Source organism: Capsicum annuum, chromosome 1 (assembly GCF_002878395.1).
Source record: "Capsicum annuum cultivar UCD-10X-F1 chromosome 1, UCD10Xv1.1, whole genome shotgun sequence".
NCBI lineage: Eukaryota > Viridiplantae > Streptophyta > Magnoliopsida > Solanales > Solanaceae > Capsicum > Capsicum annuum.
Window position 1 is genome coordinate 58740011 of NC_061111.1, and position 17969 is coordinate 58757979.

Here is a 17969-nt window from a genome sequence, read left to right on the forward strand (position 1 = left end):
GAATTATATTGATTCCTATACCGAGGAAGACCGATAACAAAATCTATGTTAATCGCTTCCCACTTCCACTCGGGAAACTTAATCTCTTGGTACAAACCACTGAGTCTCATATGCACAACTTTCATATGTTAGCAGACTAAATATCTAGCCACATAGTTAACCATATCTCGCTTCATATTGTTCCACACCTTAAGATTATGATACATCTTTGTAGAACTAGGATGAATAACACAACGAGATTCATGATCTTCTGCCAAAATCCTTTATCTCAATCCATCGACGTCAGGAATGCATAACCTGCCTTGGTACCTCAAGATACCATCACCGCCAATCACAAAATCAATAACCTTCTACTAGCCCATATAACTCAGCCGGAGCTATTCTATACGTGGGAATAGAAATAGGACGAGTGTCCGAAATAAGATCAATCCTAAATTCAATTTCCCTATCGGGATGAGCACCAAGAAGATCATCAGGGAAAACCTCAGGGAACTCATTAACCACAGGGACAGATTCTAGAGAAGGACCTTCTGAGTTAGAATCTTTTACTCAAACCAAATGATACAAACACCCTTTGTAGATCAACCTTCGGCCTCTAAGATATGAGATGAACCTCCCATTAGGCACTAGAGAACCCCTTTCTCACACGATGATCAGCTCGTTAGGGAATTTAAACATGACATTACGGGTCTGACAATCTAAATAAGCATAACACGAATGCAACCAATCTATCCCCAATAGGACATCAAAGTCAACCATATCTAACTCTATTAAATCCACAAGAGTTTCTTTACCACTAATAGATACCACACATCCCCTATAGACTATTTTAGCAATAATAGAGCCAACAATTGGGGTAGATAAACAAAAAGGATTAGAAATAAATTCAGGATTAAAACTAAAATATACAGCCACATACAGGGTTACATAAGAAAGGGTGGACCCTGGATCACGAAAATAATACACATTACGAGAAAAAAGTTTTAACATACTAGTCACTACATCGGGAGATGCCTCAAAATCTTAGCGAGATAAAAGAGCATATAACAATTTTGGATAGTGTCGGTACTGAAAATAGAAACAGATGCAAACATAACACCCTTTGGTGTAGGAGAAAATGAAGACGCCATATGAGCCTTACTGGCCCAAAAGCCATCCTAACATAACAGTCATGTTGCATGTGACTAATCTGACCATAGTAAAAACACCTATTCTTCCTTTCCTTACAAAACCTAGGGTAAAAATGCCCATAGAATCTACAAGGTAGGTGGGACGGAGCTGACTGAGCCCCACTAGCTTGAGATTGGGCACCCTGTGCTTGAGACCTACCACTACTCTGAGACTGACAATCACCCAAAGGTTTTGGGTAAGGAGCACTAGTTGTGGAGAAGGAACCAGAGCTCTCTGACTTCTTCATTGGTCACTTACTACCATCTCCACTACTCTGATGAGAAGACCTAAAATTCTTTCCCTACCTCTCACCATTATCGGACTACTTTCTTTTCTCCTCATCCACTTGTTGCATATACACAACCAACCTAGAAATATCCATGTCCTTGATCAGCAAGGACACATTGGTCTCAAGGATCAAATCCTGCGATAACCTAAAAGAAAACTTACGCATCCTATCCCTCATATCAGCTACTATCTCTGGAGTATACCGAGAGAGCTGATGAAATTTCAAGGCATACTCCTTGACAGACATCCTCCCTTACCTTAGATTCACAAATTCCTCTACTTTTGTTTCCCTCAACTCTTGAGGAAAAAAGTGGTCCAAGAAGGTACTAGAAAAGTCATCCCATAATGCAGAGTCACCACCATCACCCCTACACTATTCCCACTCATCATACCATTGGTGTTCCATGTCTTTTAACTGGTAAGCGACAAACTCCATGCCTTCCACCTCAGTGGCATGCATAATATGGAGAATCTTCTCCATCTCATTAATAAGGGCTTGAGGATTCTCCTCAACTTTTGAACCCATGAACAGAGGAGAATTCAACCTAATGAATTGGCAACCTTTGTGCCCTCAGATAATGGAGTATCCAGAACACCACACACCGATTAAGAAGCTACCAACTGATTTAATAAGTTAATGGAGCGATGAAACTTAGTATTAGTAGCCTTCCCTTTATCTGACTAAGCAAGATCAGTGGGGACAGGTAGAACCCCACGAGGATAGCTAGATATAGCGGCTCTTACCCTGTTCTAGACTCCAAGAGTTGGAAAAATTTCGTCCATATTATTCTCAGGTACGGCAGATGAGTTTTCATAAGCTTTAGATCTTCTCAAAGGCATAATCTGATAGACAAGCAAATGGAAATCAAATAAATCCAAGACCTTAGACTCTATAGCTTGAAATGAGACAACAAGAAAGTGGAACATACCAAAATGCCTTGTAACCTCTCCCTCACGTGTGTGGTGTGCTACACACTCTTGAAAGAGAATACTCGGCATGGCTTTATGGAATCCTATCCAACTATAAACATAAAGATCTGATACCATTTTGATATGACCCAAACTAGGGCTTTATTATAACGGGCATCTCAGGCCCAACAAGGACTAGAGACCACCCCATTTTTCCATGCGAACCAACAAAGCATACACCCTAAGTCAAATGAATTTCGAGCATATAACAAGATAGCAAGTATAACAACACTAAAACTCTGAGATAGGTTCACGACCGTGACCAACCCAATCAAGTTCAATTGCACCAACACCCAATCAAACAACCATAATTAATACCATAATAACAACCAAGTCCATTACTAAACCATTCCATAACATAAAAAGATAGGATGGAACAATCATAAGTTTGGTCACATGGTATCAGCCCACATACCAATGCCAATACTAAGCCCAACAACACTACCGACACCACTCATACAATCCATAGAAGCTCCACAAAGCCTCTATCCAAAAGCAAAAAAAATATCTGATCAACACATGCCCTCGACCATGGCCAAAACTGACGTTCAAAACTAAACCAATTAAAACACTAGAATCCCAAAACAAGAAATGGAGTCTTCCAAAGTATGGAAGCTTACCACTTAAAGTTAGAACAAGTTGTATTCGAAGTCCAAGTCTAATGAGCCAGAGGTGTAGTATGACCAACACCTGCATCAAGTGGAGATATAGTATCGAAGATAGTTAACGGTTGGAGTGCTAGCATGTAACTCAAGGATAAGGATAAAATAGTGCCAACAGTTCTAAAACAAATCATTTAATGCAAATAACCAATGTGCACGCACGCGCACACACACACACACATATATATAGATAGATAGAAAGATAGATAGATAGATAGATAGATAGATAGACAGACAGACAGACAGATAGATAGATATACTATGCCGGGATAGGGAACCAGATTAGCATAAACTTTTGAAACCATTAACCTGGGCTGTGTAGAATGACCTTCTTAGAAAAAGGCACCCACGAGATATATGGGCCCAACTCCCTCCTCGCTGGAGGGCCCCAATACGTTTAGCCACACGAACCAGAGAGTATCCATAACGTAATGCCTATATAGGGGACTTGAACCACCCTGTTATAAGACACCCGCACCAGGTAGCACAGTTTCTAGTATTAGTCCTTCAGACTCTACTTTTACGACCCGACTATAAATACTGCCATTAAGCCTAATTTAAAACCAGCATTCCATATACACAACTAATAAGTCAATTACTTACCAAAGGCTTTATGTTGGTATCATCATACCAAAACTACTTGTAAGTATACCACATACCATTATTATTATCAATCAATTAATCACTTAATTGACTTTGGGACTCGAACTCATCATTTAACAAAGACACTTATTCCTTTTAAAGTTTAGAGATTCAAACCCAATGTCTAGAAAAGACATAATTCAAGTGTATATTTATATTCAGGGACTCAGACCCATTTGACAATTTAAACCACCAAGGTTACCATTTAGTTCATTACATGGACAATAAGACCTTTACAAAACCATTTACCAACCTTTCATAATTATTAGATCAAGCCTTAGTTCAAAACAACATTATCCTATGACTAGTTCATCCTTTTAGGCATTTTTAAAAACACTTTGAGGGCATGTATTTACCAAGACCAAAACCCAAGTAAAAACCATTCAATTTAGGGCAACCCATGACCAATTGTTAAACCACAATTACCAAGAACCCACATGTGCAAACCATTATCACAATTATGCATAAACACAATTTAAACCAAGAGTAAACCTTACCCAACAACATGCATCAAAACCCTCAACATTGGTTTTGAAAATCACCATTTAAGAATCATAATCAAGCTTTAAAACATATGAAATTTATGAACTAACAATGAAGAAAGAGTCACATTCCTTATACAAGATGATTCAAGGAAAGAACTTGAGCCTTTAGCCTCTAGATGAACACTTGTAGAAACCCTAGCCTCCAATCTTCAAGAGTAAGTTAGAGAGTGTTTTTGGAGTATTTTTTTTTCAATAGTATGTTATGAGAGACCACAAAATATTTTAAGACGTAGGGACTTAAGGGTTTTGGGGTGGGAATATCTAGAATACCCCCAGCTTAAATGCTAAAAATTGACTCATAGGAGGGTACGACCATACCCCCATAACCATACCTTAGGGTACGAGTGGTACCTTGTATCATACCTTAGGCCTCACCTTGGACCCCCACACTGGTCAACATCCAACCCTATATGACCAACTCGTATATTAACATACGAGTGGTACCCTATGACTTATACCCCTAACAGAATCCTCTAGGCTAAGTGTAGATCATCATACGACCCAACCACATGAATTTTTCTAAGGGTCAAGAGCCAGGGTGTTTCAGTTATACTGTTATTCCAAATTTCTTAATTCTTATATATAGTGATATCGGAGATAATTCAGATTCAATTCTGTACCTTGACTTAGTTATGATTATTTTGCCTGTTATCATTCTTATATAATGATTTAGCTTAGTCAAACGATGATGCCTATAGAGTACCCATTATTTTGGAACTCATACTATACTTCTGTATCTGTTTGGTGCAAATTCAAGTATTTGTTGTCGCCGTTGATCATGGCTCATGCAGTTATTGATTTTTAGAGATAGGGTGAGCTCTTGAAGTTTGAGTCACCTAATTTCCTTACATTATTTGTATTCAGTCTTTTGTATTCGAGACAGATGTATTAACTATTCTAGAATTAGAGTCATATTAATACTATTAGTTGCTCTTTTACTAACTCTACTAGGTTTTGGAATTGGTATTTTATGATTTATTATACTATCTAGAACCATCATATTACCAATTGATGTTCTTTAAATTTCGCCTATTTGGGCCTTTCTTATCGAATTATCCCATTGTGTTAGCCCTGGGTTATGGTATTAGCTTACCTACTAATGGAAATTTATAAGTACCATCCAGACTCATAAACTGGGTTGTGACATAGGGCCTTATAAGCCAAAAAGACAAAAACAAGAAAAAAAATAATTTAACTAATCGGCTAACTTAATTAATAAATACTAAATCATCAAGAGAGTCATAAATACCCACCCATAGCTAGAAAATGCCAAAAGAACATATAAAAATACCTAAGTAGTAAATCATTAAGAGGTGTTGGTATTTATTGTGATTATTGATCTACAAGATTGATAGTATTACTCAAAGATGGTAAACCTCTAAGTCATCTATCAAAATTAGTATCAAACCTAGATCGTTGAGCGGGGATGTGAGTCTCTAATTCGGATGCACTAAGTTATCTTCTTATTTTATTAACAAAGTTCTGTTTAGGTATATGTCTATCCTATCCACAAATTATCCTTTACAAATTAGTATTTAATCAATTAAAGATATCATCCATACTCCTTATGTTCTTTATTCCACTGATCTACTCTTATTCAATTCATTTTGAGACTTGGGTTTATCATAAAGTTCATGAGTCTTTAGAATAGTAAAGCAAGAATGCAAGAACAATACCATGACATCATAAATTTATAAACTCAACTAATAAACCATAATTTAGGAATCATGTTATAGCCTCAACCCTAGAAAGAGGGTTTTTAGCCACTAATAATCTAATTTCTAATTATAAATTAGTGTAGTTCATACAAGAATTAAGTAATGAAAAGAGAATAATTAGAACCATAGGAGAATCCTCCTTAATTTTCTCACCTCCCCAATATAATCTTAAGTCGTCCAAAGATGATTAGAATAGAAACTAAGTGCCCTATTGATAGTGTAAGACAATTTGTACCCGAAAATACCCAGGTTTGTGGCACCTTGATAAAAATGGAGCACAAACTCTATAGAATGCTAATAAAATAGAGCATAACCTCCGTGACACGCTAATAAAATAGAGAAAAAACTCCGTGGCACGCTGTTATCGTGACAGGATAATGCTTAGCTGACTAAACTTATTCCAACATTGTATTTTCTATTCGTTGACTGCACAGCACCTTAATATCGCGGTAAGTTACCATTTTAGTGGTCCAAACTCTCCCAAACTTGATCTTTAATATCATTCCATTTATTTTATTGCATCTTATCTCAATCTCAATGAGTTTTGGATTTAATTTTCACATTCTCTAGCTTGAAGAGTTTTACATGTGCACTTCCAAATCCATTGTTCACGTAAAGCTTACTCCTTGGTTCTACACCCATTGTGGTCATATAATGCCTCATTCATCACCCAAAGAATCTCTAATATACTCCTACCACATCTCATCACAAGAATGAGACAATACAATACACAAAACTTATCAAAACTATACAAAAACAAACATAGCTTAGGTCTATTTAACTAATTATCTCATCTAACCTTTCCTTGTATAGTTTGACTTTTATATTGATTCAATTGCACTTTAAACTACATAAACATTAGGCTTAACACACAGTTACATAAAAACTACTGAATATGAATTTCACCACACAAAACCATGCTTAAAAGTGCTAAAAGCTAAGTAAAATAAGTGTAGGTCAAGACACTTGGGTATATAAATACATCTATGATCACCAGCCCACACTTAAAACCTTGTTCATCCTCGAATAACTCTTTACACTACTTGCAATAAAGTAAGACTCTACCATCATTATTTGAACTAAGACACTCGAGCTAGAACTACAATGACTACCCAATTAGTAAGTTCTACATTAAGCATGTCGTATTACAATTGAAAACACATGTATACTACATCAAGACTTCCTAACCTCAAGGATTAACTCTACAAAGTTAGTAAACTCATGCACATTAATCAACAACAAGATCATAAGTCACCTATCCATCATTAAATATGTGCTCGTACCATAAGAAAGTCACTCATATTCACTTATAAACACACAATTTTAACACAAGAATGAGCGTAATAATATAATTTCTTTCACTCTCACAAGGAATTCACATGCCACATACGATGAATCATAAGTTTTCCTTTAGTGTAGTACTTCGCTAATATAAGAATACAAAATCTTAAGATCAAATAAGACTTTACGGGCTAATGTAGGCTAAGGGACGAGTATGAATTATTCTAGTCAGTAATAGTGACTAACTTTCCCAAGCGCTTTAATACACCATGCTTTCATTAAGCTAATCTTCAACCAACGTATTTACAACTTTTATCTTCACAACTTTCTTTGATTTTGCTCTATCTCTTTAAGCTAGCTTACATATCTTTGGTAGGGAATATTTGTTATCAATATATGATTTGCTTCTTTTGATTAATTTTATTTTTTATTACACTACTCCCCACCAACAAACACCCATAATTATTACTTTGAGGATTCAACTTCACTTTTTCCTTTGTCAGTTTTATACTCCTTAACATCTTAATTTTTCAACTAAAGTTCTTAGGAGTTTTGTATCAAATTACGGTCAATTGAAAAAAAGAAGAAATAAGCTACATATAAAACTACCAAACAATAGGCTAAAGGGTCAACAGGCTAACTAAGAACATGCATTATGGGTAGATAAAGCAAGGGATAAACTTGGCTATCAAAGAAATGTCAATATCATCTCATAAACTCAACATTCTTCAATTTTCTTTGCAAACATGCCGGACAAGTTTCTGACAACAATATGCAAACATGGAATACAATAAAACCTCACACACATGGCACATGTTCAAATCAAGAAGGAACCCTATAGACTCTAAATCAAGCAATCACAAGAATTCAAATTTAAGGTAAAATTAAACAAGAGTCACATAAATGAGCTTAGGTTCTCAAACATAGTCATTCAACATATTTTCAATTCAATACCAACTTGCATCATGTAGTCATGTAGCCTAACAAGAGCATGTATCATCAAATTAGTGAAAGAGTTCTACGTATTAAATCCTATAGACTAATTTTCTCTCAAGATGGTCGTCATCCATCCATCATCAGAAAAATTCCTTAACCTATGACTAAAAATTTAAATTAATCCTTAAAAGAAAAAGGAATAGTCGGTTTAAAGGGCACCTCTTGAAAAGAATTAAAAATAAAAATCAAGTGGTAGATGAAGTGTGATCCTAAACAAAAAATAAATAAATAAATAAAACTAAAAACTACTAAAAGAAAATCTTTTTGTATTTTTCAAACTTATCAGCAATATAAACAAATAACCAAAAGACTCCTATAGAACATTACACCCTAAACATATATCAAAATATTCCTCACCCCACACTTAAAATTACACTTTGTATCCAAGGTAAAATTTAATAATGAAGAATATAATTACTACCTGAGGCCTCTAGACCTACCTAGTAGCATCATATTCATCAAAAAGATGCAAAGGATCCTACACTTAGTTTTTGACATGCTCCTTAGGTTAGATATCAAGTACTCAAACTTTCCTTAAATCTATCAACACAAAACAAAAGTAAAACCAAAGGTGATACCCAGAAAATAAAAATAAATTACCTTAACTTGGATTGCCTCCTAAGCAGTGTCTGATATATTATCGCGTCACAACACACATCACAATTATCATCCATAACATCCATCCTTTTTATCCCATTGAGACCCGTCTTCTCACTTTTTATAAACACTTAAGTGCTTGAACTCTAGTTCAGCAGCTTTTCTCACATTCACTTTTTCAAAATTCCATTCAAGATTTTCAGCATTAGGTTTACTAATGAAATTGGGCCATTTTTTGAGAGATATTGAAGAGGTAATTGGAATAATGCACTCCAACACCCCATACTTATCCACTTCCATAACTATATCATGCATAGATCTCTATAGTGTGAGGGTTTATTGGGTTCTCTATACATTATAAAGACCACCTCTTTATCATTTAGTCTTATCTTGAGTGTGCCCTCTCTAACATCTATAAAGCTCCACTAATATCCGAGAATGGACATCTCAATATGATTGGTACTATGTCATCTGCATCATATTCAAGAATAATAAAGTCAGCAAAAATAATGAACTTACCAAGCTTAATGAGAATATCCTTTATAATTTCTTCAAGAACCACGCTAGTTCTGTTCGCCATCTACAACATAATTAAAGAGGGTCATGGCTTCCCTAATACAAGTGTATTAAACACAAAAGGAGGCATCAAATTGATGTTTCCCCCAAATCACTCAAAGTCTTCACAGTGTCACCTTTACCAATTTGTATGGGGAGAGTGAAACTTCCCAGGTCCTTGAGCTTTTGAGTGCCACGGTATCCATATATCTAAGCTTCTTCTTATTTTCCACTATGTTCTTTAAGTATTTAGCATAGTTAGGCATACCCTGCAAAACATATAACAAAGGAAGGTTAATATGTAGTTTTCTGAACATGTCAAAGAACTTTTTGAAACATGCATCCTCTTGTGCTTTCTTGAGCTTTTTAAGGATCAGTGGTGGTAGTTTCCCTAGTGCTTGCTCTGCCTACTTTGAATTTGAGTAGTTAGTTTATACTAGATCTAACAAACTTCCCATCCTACCTTCTCTACATTCTTGACAACTCATCTTTGTCTCAAACGTCCCCTTCTTATCAGTCTTTTTGATTGCGACTTAATTTTCAGTCGGCCTAGGTGCGATAAACTCTACTTACACCTCATGATTTTTCTTTAAAAGTGCATTAATCAAATCTCTATAAGTCCTTAAGGTGATTTCCATAACTTGCTTTGGGTTTTATTCAGTGTTACTAGGAAAACTCCTTTGAGGTCTCTCCACGCCAGTCAGTATGACCTCAATCATACCTACAGGCCTCTTTACCATACCTTGAGATGTATCACCACGCTAATCAGGATTTTTCTATGCAATATAGTTGAGAAAAGTGTACAACGCATCATAAGTTTTCTCTAATGCTTGATCTTCCTCTGCTGAATCTAGCAAAATCTTGGTATTCAGGTCAAGACTTTCCACAAAAGTATGGGCTAGAACATCATTTGATTGTTAGTGATGAGGATAATATCTAGGAAGAACCTTGAAACTCTTCCACACTTGGTATAAATTCTCCATAGGCTTCTGCTTGAAGCTCAAGATTTTACTCCTTAGCCCATAGTCTTACTGGATGGAAAGAATAGAACAAGGAAATTTCTTACAAGGTCGCCCAATAATGTGATAGAATTTGATGGTTCAGCCTTCAAATACTTCTTTTCTTCTCCCAAAAGTGATAATACGAAAATATTAAGCCTTACATAATTTGTGGAGACTCCTGTAGAAATGAATATGTCACTAAACTCTAGAAAATTTTGAAAATGGAATTATGGATCCTTAGGTGACAAGCCTGTAAATTGTTAGCTTGTGTGTAACAATTACACTATATTTTATTTAAGCTCAAATCTACCTCCTGCTTTTGGTTTGCAGATACTGGAGGTCATATTGGTTGCAAGAGGGATTGCCAATTCATACATTGTCCTGCGAGCTGGTTATTGATCGCCCATAACTACAAGAATGGTATTGCCTTGTTAAACTTGCAAGATTGGATAGAGAAGTGTTAATTTTCTTCTTAATTGGTGCAAGCACTGCTCAGGTTCAAGATGTGGTTCAACCAAATCCATTTTTATAGAAGCTTGCTTAATATTTAAATGTTTACCCGCAAATTCAGAAGTTAAGACCAAGTTGTTAGCATTTATCAAACAAAATAGTAATACTAATGATTAGAAAGTTTCCAATACTTTAAGTCCCCATACGACATTAAAAACTTATTATGTCCAACCGCTCACACAAGAGTACATGGTCGTGTAAGTAATAAAGTGGCTCTTACGAGCCAAATATCAATCCCACAAGAACTGATGTTTAGAAGACAATCAAACTCAAGTACTACTATCGAAGTTAACAAAGTGTGATTCATAATTAAAAAGAGTTTGAGTTTTTCTATTATAAACTAAGTAAAAGAAGTAACACCAGTATGAAATTTGGATTGTAAAGAATATATGGAGAGTTCTAAGGTTGAGGTGTCTATTTCACATTTATGCATAACTATGGTTTCAAGCAAATGTTGGTGTTCATGGTGATTGTACGAAGTTGATGGTATAACTCAGGGATGGTCATCCTCTAAGTTGTCTACCCAAATTAGTCTCACAACTACATTATTAAACGGGGATGTGAGAGTCTAATTCGGATACACTAACTTATCTTCTCATTTTATAAACCAAGTTGGGTGTTTAGGTATATCTCTAAGTTATCTTCTCATTTTATAAACCAAGTTGGGTGTTTAGGTATATCTCTAACCTAACTGTAAATCATCCATTAATAATTAGATTTAATCAATTAAAGATATGATCCACATGCTCTACATTTTTCATTTCGTCCTTCCAGTCCCATGGTTAGTTCATTTTGAGACTTGGATTTATCATAAAGCTCATGACTCTTTAGAATAGTAAATCAACAATGTAAGGACAATCACATGACATAATAAACATATAAACCCAACTAATAAACTATAATTAAGTAATCATGTTGTAGCCTCAACTTCTGTAAGAGGGTTTTTAGCTACACATAATCAAATTTACAATTATAAAAGAGAATTAAGTAATGAAAACAGACAAATAAGAATGCTAGGAGAAGCCTCCATCTTGTTTCCACCTCCCCAAAATCATCTCAAGTCATCCAAAGATGATTAGAATAAAAGCTAAGTGTCCCAAGTCTGTAGCACCTTGAGAAAATGGAGCACAACCTATGGGTTGGCACATTAATAAAATAGAGCATAACCTCTGTGGCACACCAATAAAATGGAGCATAACCTCTGAGGTACGTTGCTATCACGACAGACTACTTCTTAGTTGACTAAACTCACTCCAACTTTGTTTTTTTTCTATTCTTTGACTCTGTGGCACTTTAATATCTCGGTAAGATACTATTTTAATGGTCCAGACTCTCTAAAACTTGATCTTTAATGTCGTGTCATGTCTTTGATTGCATTACATCTCAATCTTGATGAGTTTTTGGCTTCAATCTTCTTATTCTCTAGCTTGAAGAGTTTCACATGTGTACTTTCAAATCAATTATTCAGATTAAGCTTGCTCCTTGTTTCTTCATCCATTGTGCCTCATGTGCGGATTTATTCATCACCCAAATTAGCTCCAATAGACTCCTACAATTGTTCATCATGCTTATTAGACTCCTACAACACTCCAGTCTAACTAGTTATCTCGTCTAACCTCCCTTGTCTATTTTGACTCTTGTATTGATTTAATTGCAATATAAACCACCTAAACATGAGACTTAACACATAATTACACAAATATTACTGAATATGTATGTCACCACGAAAAACCATGCTTAAAAGTCCTCAAAACTAAGCTAAACAACATAGATCATGACACTTAGGTGTATAAATATAAGTAAGATCAACTCCCTTTCCTATTGAAAAGGGATCTTATTTCTCTTTTCTCTGTCCCAAAGCAATAAAATCATTTAGCTTTGTTTCAAAACCTCCTCTATTGCCTTATTGTTTCGACAATTAATACTATTTTATTGCTATTAGGCTCATTAATTGCGCATTTGTGGTTACTACTTGCTTGTAGCTAAAGTATTACGGACTATGCCATCGTTCAGATTTGTTCTCGATATCTTACTTATTGTTAGTGTTATTACTTAGCTTATTTATTATCTTGCACACTTTTGTTACTAACTCGAAGCTAAAATCGTTACACATGTTCTTGACTCACCTACAAATCTAATTATCTCAAAATGAATGGTAAAATATTCTTATTCATTTCCCAAAAAGAAAAGCATAGCTGGATTCGAAGCTCATTCCTAAAATTAGAACTAAACTTACTGAATTTTAATATACTAATGCAGAATACTGCTTTGCTTGGTCCTATTTAGGTGTGACATTTATTCCTCTGGAGGTGATGACTCATAAACTCAGCGTGGACGCAAAACATCACTCAATCAAACTAAAGAAATGATGTCATATGTCTTACAAGAAAAAATTCACCAAAGGAAAGGTTGCAAAGATTGAAGATCGAATTTAAGAGGTTAAGCAGCCAGAATGGTTGACTAATGCGATTGTTGTACCCAACAAAAATGTAATGTTGAGGATGCAAAGCGTGTAATTTTTAGAAATTATATAATGAATGTAATTTTTAAATTATATAATGAATGTAATTTTTAAATTATATAATGAATGTAATTTTTAATATTTCAAATTAGACAGTGAATAAAAAATAATGTCAATATGACTAAGTTTTATATTACTAATCCTATCATTATTACTACACCATACTCAACACTATTCTTACACATCCAATTAAACAACTCCTATGGTCAAGGGATATAACAAGAACCAAATTCTTCTAAATTCCAAAAATATTAAGGACCATTTTGACCATTTTCTCAAAAGAACTTCACCCGAACAATTTTCTTGATTTCTCTCAAATCACAACGGGTTGTTTGGTGTGAAAATACGATGAACAAAGTTATTTAATCAATAAAAATATTCTATAGTGTTATATAATATGAATGTCATGTGACATGTATATGTGTGAAGTATCATTTATTAGAGATAATAGTTAGTAGTCAAGTTAGATTTGAAAACCAAAGTTACTTGTTCAATTTGGATTTGAATACCTAAATAGTTGGCCAAATTACCAACTTGTCAACTTGATGTCAAGTTTAGCAACCTTTAGGAGTAAGTTTGGTGGTCTATAAATAAGCACCCTTTTTTATATTTTTATACGTGTCAAAGTAGTAAAAAAAGTATTACTAAAGTTCTCTTCTTTCTTTAAGTTTGATATTGATATTTTGATTTTATTTTATAACACGTTATCAGCACGAGACTCTACCTTCTCAAAATTTGAAGGCTAAGAAAAAAAATTAGATCAAAAGATGGAGAAGGCAAGACCTCAAGAATTGTGCGATCGTCATGATTTGAATTTCACCTTTTTACTAATTTTGATAAGAGAAGTATATTATTAACTCATGTTACTTTAATTAAGTTTGAAAAGAATATTGATAATCACAAAGTGATGATATTGTTATTAGCTCAAGTTTGAGTTTATTATACTTTAGCCTAATATGTTATTGGCCAAGGGTGTCCTGATAGTGTATGCACTCTCTTTAAGAGCGTGACAAATTCGAACAATGATTATAAATTTATTTCATTTTTCTATTTGTCATGCTGAAACTTTTTTCCCTTATTTTTTTTTTTTGCTTTTCTTTCCTCTTTCTTCTTATTTCTTCACAGATTAGTTGTCACTGCTATTTTCTTGCCATTTTCAATGTCACCAATTTTGCAACAATGTATTGACATTCTTCTATTGCTATTGCTTCAATTTGTTTTTTCAATTTAAAAATCTTATTTAAAACAATCTGCACATTTCAAATAATTCTTCAAAACTCATTAAATTGAATTTTAGATATTCAAAAACAAAGGAAACATCTGACTTTTTGAGAGATATTCAGTGACAACTCACTTGATTTAGAGCAAATCAAAGGCAGGATTCACATAAAGAAGATTCTGATAGCGATATTTTATTTGAAAAAATTCAATTTGATATATTGATTTTTCAATTTTCATTTTGAGTTGACGAAGATTTGGTGATAAAAGCGATGAGGATGATGTTGTAGGCGACGGTAATGGTGAACACACTAAAGAATTTTTAGAAAGGGAGAAAATGATTGGAGTTACATAGTCATAAACAAATGAAGAAGAAGAAGAAGAAATGGGAAAAAGAGTCCATAAGGTAATAAAATAAGGAAATACAATAAAAATAAATATTAGAAAATAAAATAAATTTAACACATGACAAGCAATAACAGGAACGTGATTTCACTTGCTTTCTAAAAATTGTGATTGACAGAAAAAGGGTATATTTGTAATGGTTCAAAGGTATTTCATGGGGTAATAGGACCCCCACAAAATTTAAGTGTTCTTTTGCAAATTCGGGACTTCACTGGTCAATTTATGTCTTTTCTCTTCTATTAACTTGCAATTTGATTTTTTTTAAAGTTGTTTACTTGAATTATTAAATTAAGAGCACAGTTTCAAACTATAAATTATGTTGATAATGCTAATTAGTTTAGTAGAAATTGTATGCCTCCAATTCTAGCTAAATTATTGATTATGAGAATAAATCTCCCAAAAAACTTTGGCATGAGATGTATCATTTAAAATATATCAGCATTCATATGCATCAAGCCAACAAGGCTCCCCTATCACTATTGGTTCAAAATCAAGAACGAAATAATTTTCATCTAAAAATTTAAATGTGAGACATATGATGCAATTGCTTCATCCACTACAAGAAATCTGGTTTTTAGTGGCGACAATTAGTGGCGAGTCAATATGTTGCTGCAAAAACATAGTATTTAGTGGCGATATTTATTATCGCTACAATACATTATATTTTAGTATCGGATAATTTTTGTCGCCTCTAATAGTTGTCACTATAATAAAAATTTTAGTTCCCGCTAATAATAAAATTTTCACTCCATTTTTTAGTGACGACTGATAAAATGTAGCCTCTGAATTAATTTTGTGGCGACAACGTCGCCACTAAAAGTAAATTATTTTATTTTTTAAAATTTTAATAATAGGAAGCTTCTGGTATGTATATAATTAAGGACTTTTTAGATAATTAAAAAAGAAAGAAAAGTTCATTTCTCTTTCATAGTCTCTTTCTCTGTTGAAGCTCAAGTTGCTCTTTCATCGTCTCTCTCTGCCAAAGGTCAAGCTAGCTTTGCTCAACCTTCATCGTCTCTCAAGCAAGATCTCAAACCCATTGAAGAAACAAAATTCTCTAAATGGGTTAGCTGAAATTTATTAGGTTTGTTGGTTAAAAATTTTCTCAAATCTCAAATTTCCTAAATGGGTTAGCTTAATTTGTTAGATGAAATGCCTAAAAAAATTCCTGTTTACTGAAATAGGGTTTTCTAAATTTATTTCTCAAATTGATTTGTTGGTGTATATGCATTTTTTATTTTCACATGCATTTCTATTAACTCAATTTTTGTAGGAACGGGGTATCTCTTTGCTAAAATTTTTTATTTTTTCTCAAATAAGGTTGTCAAAGTTGGTGCTCCAAGGTATGTGGTCAAAACCCTTTAGGGTATATATGTAATTTTTTAAATTGCATGTGCAATTTCTTTAATCTATTTGAAAATCTATAGGAACAGAATTTTGTAAGGTCGAAGGCCGAAGGAATCGAGTTCAAAATTCTTGAGGTTAGAGCCGAAGGTACAATTTATGTTTCTGACTAATTCATTTTTTGTATTTTGTTAATTTTCAATTTTAAAAATTGTCAGCGAGTTATCATTATCTTTATTTGGGTAAGTTGAAAGTTTATTTTTGAATTTGTAGACCTTTTGGTATTGTTGCAGAGAAAAGTTTATTGTTTAATGTTTAATAGGTTACTAGGCTTACAGTACAGGGATGAGAAGGCAAAAATTGATGTGACAATTTGTGTAGTAAATGAGGATATCAGTGTTGTAGTTAGAGGTACACCGAAAGCCATAGAAGTTCTTATCTCAGGGATCGTTGCCCCAACATGGGATTTGTGTTATCTTTCCCCACCCAATTTCGTAGTCTTTGTTATAGATGAGTAATCTTGACTGTATGTACAAAGGAGTCGAGATACAATTGCTCCTCTTCTCGCAGTTTGTCTTACAACATCGATAGGATTTACTGCCGCGATACTATCTTCATTCTCTCATTTTACCTGAGTCTCAAATTCTTCCTTTTGTCATCCATGTCGTAATGGTAGTGCATCTAACTCTAGATTAGAAGGTTGTGTTGTGTATTTGATTGACCAGTTACAGTGTCTTTGTAAGGTTGAAAATACTTTTTTTGGATAAAATCTGGATTAAGTTATCAATGAGGATAACAAGTGACGTGATCTTCATAAATCACATTAAAATAGGCTGTGATGATGAATGCTTCTTTCTGGAAAATCTACATCACTGTGTAGAGAAATCTTATGTACTCGTGTCTTGGGGGCTGACCTGGTATAGCATTCAATTGCAAACATTGTCTGCAACCATGACATGTTGGTTTCTTTCTCTTTCATGTTCATAAAAAAACAAAATCTGAGCCTTGAATTTTTCAAGAACGATAAATATGCCTCCTTATTCTCTAAGGATGATAGATCTACATTAATAACTTCAAGAATTTCATACATATGAATAAAAAATATTATGGAGAAAAACACTGATGTTTAATTAGAAAATTAATTAACAGAAGAAAACATAGGTACTGTTGGGAGTTGACTTCACAGGTTGTGTGCTTAGAAGTGAATCTTATAGACCAAATAGTATTTTAATAATATTCTTTAAGAATTTGAGAGTCCTAGCGATGTGTTGTCCGTTATACTCTATTTCTCAGAGACTGTGTTGGCAAAGCAACAATAGAACCATATAATAATGGAATAGAAAAAAAATAATATGGCTGTGATAATTGATTGTTATTGAGAAATTGAACCTGGAATTGTTGTTTCAGGCCTGTATCTTGGTGGGGCAACTCGTATTATCAGATTTGCAGTCATAGAAGTGTCAGAAAACTCATTGCCTGGGTTAATAACTTATCTGAGCCTCAAGTATTTTGCTATGATCGAATACATTGACGGCCCATCAAACTTG

General features: G+C 34.0%; 1 protein-coding gene and 1 non-coding gene across 2 annotated transcripts in view; one reads left to right on the forward strand and one right to left on the reverse strand.

Moving 5' to 3' along the window:
• The window catches only part of LOC107848938 (mannan endo-1,4-beta-mannosidase 4), a 44455-nt gene extending 35007 nt beyond the window's left edge, over window positions 1–9448 (reverse strand). The window contains exon 1 of the mRNA XM_047410957.1: window positions 9388–9448. Within this exon, the coding sequence (XP_047266913.1) occupies window positions 9388–9448 (61 nt within the window). The remainder of the gene's footprint in view (window positions 1–9387) is intronic.
• An 891-nt stretch (window positions 9449–10339) lies between these two features.
• Window positions 10340–10445, forward strand: LOC124892235. Its single transcript, XR_007050137.1, has one exon. It is a non-coding gene; the product is annotated as a small nucleolar RNA R71 (small nucleolar RNA).
• The last annotated feature ends 7524 nt before the right edge of the window (window positions 10446–17969 follow it).